Source organism: Phytophthora sojae (assembly GCF_000149755.1).
Source record: "Phytophthora sojae unplaced genomic scaffold PHYSOscaffold_5, whole genome shotgun sequence".
NCBI classification, from domain to species: Eukaryota; Oomycota; class Peronosporomycetes; order Peronosporales; family Peronosporaceae; genus Phytophthora; species Phytophthora sojae.
The window spans coordinates 2,297,230-2,307,842 of NW_009258119.1; the positions used below are offsets into that span (position 1 = coordinate 2,297,230).

General features: G+C 57.1%; 3 protein-coding genes across 3 annotated transcripts; all 3 read right to left on the reverse strand.

Moving 5' to 3' along the window:
* Positions 1–986: 986 nt before the first annotated feature.
* PHYSODRAFT_506555 (hypothetical protein) lies at positions 987–1,521 on the reverse strand (the record flags this gene model as incomplete). The annotated part of the gene is made up of 3 exons (XM_009530524.1): positions 987–1,008; positions 1,115–1,183; positions 1,268–1,521. The coding sequence occupies 3 exons, from the start codon at positions 1,519–1,521 to the stop codon at positions 987–989; spliced, it is 345 nt and encodes a 114-aa protein (XP_009528819.1).
* A 1,197-nt stretch (positions 1,522–2,718) lies between these two features.
* On the reverse strand, positions 2,719–3,099 carry PHYSODRAFT_505921 (hypothetical protein; the record flags this gene model as incomplete). Its single annotated transcript, XM_009530525.1, has 2 exons — positions 2,719–2,839; positions 2,876–3,099. 2 exons carry the CDS (start codon positions 3,097–3,099, stop codon positions 2,719–2,721), a joined length of 345 nt encoding a protein of 114 aa, XP_009528820.1.
* A 141-nt stretch (positions 3,100–3,240) lies between these two features.
* Positions 3,241–3,663, reverse strand: PHYSODRAFT_505951 (hypothetical protein; the record flags this gene model as incomplete). The annotated part of the gene is made up of 2 exons (XM_009530526.1): positions 3,241–3,349; positions 3,404–3,663. The coding sequence occupies 2 exons, from the start codon at positions 3,661–3,663 to the stop codon at positions 3,241–3,243; spliced, it is 369 nt and encodes a 122-aa protein (XP_009528821.1).
* Between the last annotated feature and the right edge of the window lie 6,950 nt (positions 3,664–10,613).

Sequence of the window (10,613 nt, forward strand, 5' to 3'; positions counted from 1 at the left end):
ATATTAGTGATATAGTACATTACTTCTAAGCATAAAATAGCAATCCGCGCGGCTTTGAGATATAAAGCAAATCAGTTTACGGTTACCAACTCAACAATCATGCAGACTTCGGAGCTTACTCAATGGAGCGATCTTGGCTACAATGATCAAGAAATGATCTGCCGGTTTAAATCTCTTTCAGTGGAGTTTCTTCGTGAAAACATCCGCCCTGGTGATCTCGTATGGGAAACCATTTTGGCATACCAGAACCTCTCGATTGAATTTATCACTGATCACATCGAAGTGCTTCCACACTGCTTTGACAAGTGGGGGCAAAATGGATGAACGATCATATCCTTCGGTCTGTCACACCTTCCTTCCATATAGCTTCATCAATCAACACAGCGATAAACTGTGGATGGGGTCGGAAAAAATTCAGACTGAAGTGAACAACCACAAGCGCATTGAAGTGGAAGCCATTTTCGAGACGGTGATGCCTGAAAAAGCCATAGCAACAAAGATTGCTTCATACTATGTCTGACTGCTTCTGTTCATTGATAACAAGGTAGATACTGTTGTCAAGACTGATGTGACGACGCCTCGCCAAGCGACCGTGTGACGCGAACGCGTCATCAGTGAGGTCGGCGTGACCTTCACTGTGTTGTACCGCAATCATTCAGGTGATTACGGGACGATGATTACGTCACGGTGATTACGCCAAGATTGTGGGTACAAGATGGGCATCGACGTGGCGTTCTCTGATTGGATAAGGTAACTGTGTATCCAGTAGAGAATCCAGTAGGGTGTATCCAGTAAGAGGTATCCAGTAGCAGGCTTAGAGGTAGCACGCGGTTGCGAACTAAGGACCTGAATCGAATCACTTTGCATTTTGCCAACTACTGCTCAAGTGCTCTTCCTTTTGGTTATGAGCCCAAGCCCCGTCTTCCCTGACCAAGACCCCGACTACGCCTTCGCCATGGACGCCGCCCCGACCGCGACCGCCCGCATCAACAAGTTCGACGGAACCAACTTCCACACATGGAAGTTCAAGATGCAGATGGTGCTGGAGGAGCGCGAACTGTGGGAAGTGACGAGTGGGGAAGTGAAGCTCGAGCAGTGCACGACCGCGGCGGACCAAGCGACGTTTCGCAAGAAGTCGCGCAAGGCGCTGGCGATCGTCTGTCTCGCGTTGGAGGACTCGCAGCTGCCGCTGGTGCGGTCGGCGAAGGATGCGCATGATGCATGGTCAAGACTCGAGGGACACTTCGAGAAGAAGAGCCTGGCGAACAAGCTCTTTCTTCGTCGACGGTTCTTCACGACAACGATGGACGAAGGTGATGATGTGCTGGAGCACATTAACAAGCTCAAGACGCTGGCGGAACAGCTCGACGCGGTCGGCGCTCCGGTCAGCGAGGACGACTTGGTGATCACGCTTCTTGCCAGTCTGAGCGAGTCGTACCAGTTCCTCATCACGGCGTTGGAATCGCGTTCCGACACGCTGACGTGGGAGCTCGTGACGTCTCGGCTCCTGCACGAGGACATGAAGCGCAAGGAACAAGGTGGTGGTGCTGACGGAACCGCGCACGCTCAAGGTCAAGCGTTCATGACAAGCGACAACGGGAAGCGCAAGGGACGGCAGGCGCAAGCGCAGAGGACGAGCGCCTGTCACTACTGCGGCGAGCACGGACATTGGATCGCCAAGTGTCCGGTGCGGATCCGCGAGAACGGGGAGCGGCAGAGGCCGCAACGAGCGAACGTCGCGCAGGTCGAAGATGACTCTGGCGACTTCCTCTTCTCGGTTGGTGGCGACACGGGTGCCTCCAAGCTGAGCGGCATGTGGCTGGTCGACTCGGGTGCGACGCAGCACATGACGTACTCGAAGGAGTACATGAAGAACTACAAGAAGATCTCTCCGGTGGACGTGCATCTGGCGGACGACGGCGTGGTTCAGGCGGTGGGGAGCGGCGACATCGTGATGTCGATGCAGACACCGCGCGGCATGAAGAAGGGTGTGCTCACGGGTGTGTGGCACATCCCGAAGCTGTCGCGCAACCTGTTCTCCGTCGGCCGCTTCACCAAGGACGTCGGGCCAGTGACCTTCGAGAGCGACGGGTGCTTCGCGGAAACGAAGGGTCTCAAGTGGAAGCTCGGCGCTCGCGAAGGCAAAGGACTGTTCAAGCTCTGCATGACGCCGAGGACGCCTGCTGACGAGGCCAATGCGGCAAGCTCGAAGAATCGCCAAGGGGACACCACGTCGTACCTCTGGCACCTTCGACTTGGTCACATCGGCCATGGTGGTCTCGACGCCATCGTCAAGAAGGGCTACGGCACTGGCATCCCAATGACGTCGGTGAAGCAGTGGGAGGTGTGCGACGGGTGCGCACTCGGCAAGCAAACGCGAGTAAGCTTCATGAAGTCGTCGCCGAACCGTGCGAAGCAAGTGCTGGAGGTGGTCCACAGCGATGTGTGCGGTCCGATGCAGACGGCGACGTTCGGAGGCAAGCGCTACTTCGTCACGTTCATCGACGACAAGTCGCACTTCTGCGTGGTGTACCTGCTACGGAACAAGTCGGAGGTGGCTGCCAAGTTCGCTGCGTTCGTCGCGTTGGCTGAGACGCAGACCGGCAAGCGAGTGAAGGTGCTTCGGAGCGACAACGGCGGCGAGTACACTTCGGGTGCGATGGCCAAGTTGTGTGCGGATCGCGGCATCGAGCAGAAGTTCACGCCACCATACACGCCTCAGCTCAACGGAGTGGCCGAGCGAATGAATCGGACGCTGGTGGAGTGTGCGCGCTGCATGCTGGAGCACGCCGGGTTGTCGAAGGAGTACTGGGGAGAAGCGGTGATGACGGCCACGTTCCTCCGCAACCGGTGTCCGACGCGCGCCATCAGTCACGACAAGTCGCCGCACCACGTTTGGACCGGCAAGAAGCCTTTGCTGGCCAACCTCAAGGTGTTCGGGTGCCACGCGTACGTGCACGTGCCGAAGGAGAAGCGGTCGAAGTTCGACGCTCGGTCGGTGCGCTGTCGTTTCCTCGGGTACTCGGAGCACGAGAAGGCGTATCGGTTCGAGGAGATCGAGAGCGGTCGCGTGTTGGTGAGCCGCGACGCGCAGTTCATGGAGGATGTCTTCGACGGTGGGAGACGCGACTACGCTTCGAAGGAGGTGTTGGTGGGTCTTCCGACAGATGATGATGAAGACACCACGGATGAAGAGACTCAGTCCGGATCAGACGAGAACAGAGAAGAAGCTGCGCGGAATCAAGACTTTGAACCCGGCAGCAAGCGACACCCGCGCACGCAGTCGCTCGAGGAAGCCGTGGAGGTTCCGAGTGCCAAGCGGTATGCGGTGCCGAGACGACAGCAGCCGCTGGACGAGATGTCTGCCGCAGCACAAGAGAAGGAAGACTTCGAGGCTGCGTACGTCGTGGATTCAGTGGGAGAGATGCCGACAACGTTCAAGTCGGCGATGGAATCCAGCGACGCAGACAAGTGGAAAGAGGCGTGCGACTCAGAGGTGGAGTCGCTCCGCAAGAACGAGACGTGGACCCTGATGCCACTGCCGAAGGGACGCAAGGCGATCAGCTGCAGATGGGTGTTCCGCGTGAAGGAGAACCAGTCTGGAGAGATCGAGCGGTTCAAGGCGCGACTGGTGGCGAAGGGGTTCTCGCAGAAGTACGGCATCGACTACGACGAGACGTTCGCGCCGGTGGCCAAGTTCACGTCGATTCGGGTGTTGCTGAGTCTGGCGGCCAAGTACAAGCTCACAGTGCACCAGATGGATGTGAAGACCGCGTTCCTCAACGGCTTGTTGGACGAGGACATCTACATGGCGCAGCCGGACGGATATGTGGACGGAGATCGACCCGACTACGTGTGCCGGCTCAAGCGTTCGCTGTACGGCCTGAAGCAGTCGCCGCGGATGTGGAACAAGACGATCGACGAGTTCATGTTGAAGCTGGGGTTCAAGAAGTGCGAGTCCGACCACTGCATCTACTTGAAGCGGGACAATCACGACATGATGTTCGTGGCACTGTACGTGGACGATCTGGTCCTCGCCAGCAGCAGCGACGGGATGCTGAAGGACACGAAGCAGGCGCTGAGTGACCGGTTCGAGATGACCGACATGGGCCAGCTCAAGTACTTTCTCGGTATGGAGATCGAGCAAGATGTGGCGACTGGGAAGGTGTCGGTGCGGCAGACCAAGTTCGCGAAGGACATTCTCGAGAAGTTCAAGATGGATGAGAGCAACCCTGTGAAGACACCGCAGGATCCGGGTCTGAAGCTGACCAAGGCCATGTGCGAGGGAGGCTGCAAGCACGACGAGACCATGGCGAATGTTCCGTACCGGAACGCCGTGGGCTGCCTCATGTATCTCATGGTGGGGACTCGTCCGGACCTCGCAGCGGCAGTGGGAGTGCTGAGCCAGTTCGCAGCGGACCCATGTCCGACACACTGGCAGGCGCTCAAGAGGGTCTTCCGCTACATCCGAGGCACGAAGACGCACGGCCTCGTGTTTCAAGCGAGCAGCGAGGACGGACTGCAAGGCTACTCGGACGCGGACTGGGCCGGCGACATCGAGTCTCGACGGAGTACGAGCGGCTACGCGTTCATGATGAACGGCGGATGCATCAGCTGGCGAAGCAAGAAGCAGCGCACGGTGGCGCTCTCGTCGACGGAAGCCGAGTACATGGCGCTGTCGGAGGCCACGCAGGAGGCGGTGTGGCTCAAGGTGTTTCTGTGCGAGCTGGGCGAGATGGCGAGCGATGAAGCGGTGAAGATCTACGAGGACAACCAAGGCTCCATCGCGTTGGCCAAGAACCCGGAGTTCCACAAGCGCACCAAGCACATCGACATTCGCTACCACTTCGTGCGCGAGAAGGTGGAAGACGGTCAAGTGGTGTTGCAGTATGTTTCGACACTCGACATGCTGGCGGACATCATGACGAAGCCGATCGCGGCGCCGCAGTTCGACGCGCTCAGGACGAAGCTGGGCATCGTGGTCGCTGACGAGTCGAGTGGGAGTGTTGTCAAGACTGATGTGACGACGCCTCGCCAAGCGACCGTGTGACGCGAACGCGTCATCAGTGAGGTCGGCGTGACCTTCACTGTGTTGTACCGCAATCATTCAGGTGATTACGGGACGATGATTACGTCACGGTGATTACGCCAAGATTGTGGTACAAGATGGGCATCGACGTGGCGTTCTCTGATTGGATAAGGTAACTGTGTATCCAGTAGAGAATCCAGTAGGGTGTATCCAGCAAGAGGTATCCAGTAGCAGGCTTAGAGGTAGCACGCGGTTGCGAACTAAGGACCTGAATCGAATCACTTTGCATTTTGCCAACTACTGCTCAAGTGTTCTTCCTTTTGGTTATGAGCCAAAGCCCCGTCTTCCCTGACCAAGACCCCGACTACGCATTCGCCATGGACGCCGCCCCGACCGCGACCGCCCGCATCAACAAGTTCGACGGAACCAATTTCCACACATGGAAGTTCAAGATGCAGATGGTGCTGGAGGAGCGCGAACTGTGGGAAGTGACGAGTGGGGAAGTGAAGCTCGAGCAGTGCACGACCGCGGCGGACCAAGCGACGTTTCGCAAGAAGTCGCGCAAGGCGCTGGCGATCGTCTGTCTCGCGTTGGAGGACTCGCAGCTGCCGCTGGTGCGGTCGGCGAAGGACGCGCATGATGCATGGTCAAGACTCGAGGGACACTTCGAGAAGAAGAGCCTGGCGAACAAGCTCTTTCTTCGTCGACGGTTCTTCACGACAACGATGGACGAAGGTGATGATGTGCTGGAGCACATTAACAAGCTCAAGACGCTGGCGGAACAGCTCGACGCGGTCGGCGCTCCGGTCAGCGAGGACGACTTGGTGATCACGCTTCTTGCCAGTCTGAGCGAGTCGTACCAGTTCCTCATCACGGCGTTGGAATCGCGTTCCGACACGCTGACGTGGGAGCTCGTGACGTCTCGGCTCCTGCACGAGGACATGAAGCGCAAGGAACAAGGTGGCGGTGCTGACGGAACCGCGCACGCTCAAGGTCAAGCGTTCATGACAAGCGACAACGGGAAGCGCAAGGGACGGCAGGCGCAAGCGCAGAGGACGAGCGCCTGTCACTACTGCGGCGAGCACGGACATTGGATCGCCAAGTGTCCGGTGCGGATCCGCGAGAACGGGGAGCGGCAGAGGCCGCAACGAGCGAACGTCGCGCAGGTCGAAGATGACTCTGGCGACTTCCTCTTCTCGGTTGGTGGCGACACGGGTGCCTCCAAGCTGAGCGGCATGTGGCTGGTCGACTCGGGTGCGACGCAGCACATGACGTACTCGAAGGAGTACATGAAGAACTACAAGAAGATCTCTCCGGTGGACGTGCATCTGGCGGACGACGGCGTGGATCAGGTGGTGGGGAGCGGCGACATCGTGATGTCGATGCAGACACCGCGCGGCATGAAGAAGGGTGTGCTCACGGGTGTGTGGCACATCCCGAAGCTGTCGCGCAACCTGTTCTCCGTCGGCCGCTTCACCAAGGACGTCGGGCCAGTGACCTTCGAGAGCGACGGGTGCTTCGCGGAAACGAAGGGTCTCAAGTGGAAGCTCGGCGCTCGCGAAGGCAAAGGACTGTTCAAGCTCTGCATGACGCCGAGGACGCCTGCTGACGAGGCCAATGCGGCAAGCTCGAAGAATCGCCAAGGGGACACCACGTCGTACCTCTGGCACCTTCGACTTGGTCACATCGGCCATGGTGGTCTCGACGCCATCGTCAAGAAGGGCTACGGCACTGGCATCCCAATGACGTCGGTGAAGCAGTGGGAGGTGTGCGACGGGTGCGCACTCGGCAAGCAAACGCGAGTAAGCTTCATGAAGTCGTCGCCGAACCGTGCGAAGCAAGTGCTGGAGGTGGTCCACAGCGATGTGTGCGGTCCGATGCAGACGGCGACGTTCGGAGGCAAGCGCTACTTCGTCACGTTCATCGACGACAAGTCGCACTTCTGCGTGGTGTACCTGCTACGGAACAAGTCGGAGGTGGCTGCCAAGTTCGCTGCGTTCGTCGCGTTGGCTGAAACGCAGACCGGCAAGCGAGTGAAGGTGCTTCGGAGCGACAACGGCGGCGAGTACACTTCGGGTGCGATGGCCAAGTTGTGTGCGGATCGCAGCATCGAGCAGAAGTTCACGCCACCATACACGCCTCAGCTCAATGGAGTGGCCGAGCGAATGAATCGGACGCTGGTGGAGTGTGCGCGCTGCATGCTGGAGCACGCCGGGTTGTCGAAGGAGTACTGGGGAGAAGCGGTGATGACGGCCACGTTCCTCCGCAACCGGTGTCCGACGCGCGCCATCAGTCACGACAAGTCGCCGCACCACGTTTGGACCGACAAGAAGCCTTTGCTGGCCAACCTCAAGGTGTTCGGGTGCCACGCGTACGTGCACGTGCCGAAGGAGAAGCGGTCGAAGTTCGACGCTCGGTCGGTGCGCTGTCGTTTCCTCGGGTACTCGGAGCACGAGAAGGCGTATCGGTTCGAGGAGATCGAGAGCGGTCGCGTGTTGGTGAGCCGCGACGCGCAGTTCATGGAGGATGTCTTCGACGGTGGGAGACGCGACTACGCTTCGAAGGAGGTGTTGGTGGGTCTTCCGACAGATGATGATGAAGACACCACGGATGAAGAGACTCAGTCCGGATCAGACGAGAACAGCAAAGAAGCTGCGCGGAATCAAGACTTTGAACCCGGCAGCAAGCGACACCCGCGCACGCAGTCGCTCGAGGAAGCCGTGGAGGTTCCGAGTGCCAAGCGGTATGCGGTGCCGAGACGACAGCAGCCGCTGGACGAGATGTCTGCCGCAGCACAAGAGAAGGAAGACTTCGAGGCTGCGTACGTCGTGGATTCAGTGGGAGAGATGCCGACAACGTTCAAGTCGGCGATGGAATCCAGCGACGCAGACAAGTGGAAAGAGGCGTGCGACTCGAAGGTGGAGTCGCTCCGCAAGAACGAGACGTGGACCCTGGTGCCACTGCCGAAGGGACGCAAGGCGATCGGCTGCAGATGGGTGTTCCGCGTGAAGGAGAACCAGTCTGGAGAGATCGAGCGGTTCAAGGCGCGACTGGCGGCGAAGGGGTTCTCGCAGAAGTACGGCATCGACTACGACGAGACGTTCGCGCCGGTGGCCAAGTTCACGTCGATTCGGGTGTTGCTGAGTCTGGCGGCCAAGTACAAGCTCACAGTGCACCAGATGGATGTGAAGACCGCGTTCCTCAACGGCTTGTTGGACGAGGACATCTACATGGCGCAGCCGGACGGATATGTGGACGGAGATCGACCCGACTACGTGTGCCGGCTCAAGCGTTCGCTGTACGGCCTGAAGCAGTCGCCGCGGATGTGGAACAAGACGATCGACGAGTTCATGTTGAAGCTGGGGTTCAAGAAGTGCGAGTCCGACCACTGCATTTACTTGAAGCGGGACAATCACGACATGATGTTCGTGGCACTGTACGTGGACGATCTGGTCCTCGCCAGCAGCAGCGACGGGATGCTGAAGGACACGAAGCAGGCGCTGAGTGACCGGTTCGAGATGACCGACATGGGCCAGCTCAAGTACTTTCTCGGTATGGAGATCGAGCAAGATGTGGCGACTGGGAAGGTGTCGGTGCGGCAGACCAAGTTCGCGAAGGACATTCTCGAGAAGTTCAAGATGGATGAGAGCAACCCTGTGAAGACACCGCAGGATCCGGGTCTGAAGCTGACCAAGGCCATGTGCGAGGGAGGCTGCAAGCACGACGAGACCATGGCGAATGTTCCGTACCGGAACGCCGTGGGCTGCCTCATGTATCTCATGGTGGGGACTCGTCCGGACCTCGCAGCGGCAGTGGGAGTGCTGAGCCAGTTCGCAGCGGACCCATGTCCGACACACTGGCAGGCGCTCAAGAGGGTCTTCCGCTACATCCGAGGCACGAAGACGCACGGCCTCGTGTTTCAAGCGAGCAGCGAGGACGGACTGCAAGGCTACTCGGACGCGGACTGGGCCGGCGACATCGAGTCTCGACGGAGTACGAGCGGCTACGCGTTCATGATGAACGGCGGATGCATCAGCTGGCGAAGCAAGAAGCAGCGCACGGTGGCGCTCTCGTCGACGGAAGCCGAGTACATGGCGCTGTCGGAGGCCACGCAGGAGGCGGTGTGGCTCAAGGTGTTTCTGTGCGAGCTGGGCGAGATGGCGAGCGATGAAGCGGTGAAGATCTACGAGGACAACCAAGGCTCCATCGCGTTGGCCAAGAACCCGGAGTTCCACAAGCGCACCAAGCACATCGACATTCGCTACCACTTCGTGCGCGAGAAGGTGGAAGACGGTCAAGTGGTGTTGCAGTATGTTTCGACACTCGACATGCTGGCGGACATCATGACGAAGCCGATCGCGGCGCCGCAGTTCGACGCGCTCAGGACGAAGCTGGGCATCGTGGTCGCTGACGAGTCGAGTGGGAGTGTTGTCAAGACTGATGTGACGACGCCTCGCCAAGCGACCGTGTGACGCGAACGCGTCATCAGTGAGGTCGGCGTGACCTTCACTGTGTTGTACCGCAATCATTCAGGTGATTACGGGACGATGATTACGTCACGGTGATTACGCCAAGATTGTGGTACAAGATGGGCATCGACGTGGCGTTCTCTGATTGGATAAGGTAACTGTGTATCCAGTAGAGAATCCAGTAGGGTGTATCCAGCAAGAGGTATCCAGTAGCAGGCTTAGAGGTAGCACGCGGTTGCGAACTAAGGACCTGAATCGAATCACTTTGCATTTTGCCAACTACTGCTCAAGTGTTCTTCCTTTTAAAATGTTTTGTATTTGGGGAAGGGCCATCGGAACTGAAATCATACTTGTAGACTTCTGAATACCAGGCATCGATTGTTTTCTTTATGATTTTACATGGGTCGTTTTGGTATCCTTTAAGGAATCCTAAATTCTCACCGTACAGAGGGGTTTCCAGAATGTTTGAAGTCTTTTGTCCTAATCAAAGGTGGCTGCATAGTTCTGTGGAAATGCAGCGATGTGTTTGTTATAATTAAGAGTCTTCGTATTGTGTCGCGTTCGATGTAGATTGATATAATGAGTGGCATTTACTAATTGCACATGATTAAGCTCGCACGTTTGTGGCATTATCGATCTATATTTATACGATCATTATATCTTACAAAAGACGCCTCACTAATCAAAACAACATGGATACGCACTGATCTAAAATTTTCACCAAATGCAATGAAAGATTATATGCATGTACAATGCCAGCCAAATGTTTATTGCAATCCGCAAGAGCTTGTATTATCTCACGATCAATTGCGTCCATATCGCGTATCAATATCCGATGATACTGGCTGCTTGGGGGATACGCCTGAACTTTATCAAGATAACGACGATGCGTATAGAATAACCATGTTAGGCGAGTAAAGGTTTTGTATCTACCTTGTTATCAATGAACAGAAGCAGTCAGACATAGTATGAAGCAATCTTTGTTGTTATGGCTTTTTCAGGCATCACCGTCTCGAAGATGGCTTCCACTTCAATGCGCTTGTGGTTGTTCACTTCAGTCTGAATTTTTTCCGACCCCATCCACAGTTTATCGCTGTGTTGATTGATGAAGCTAT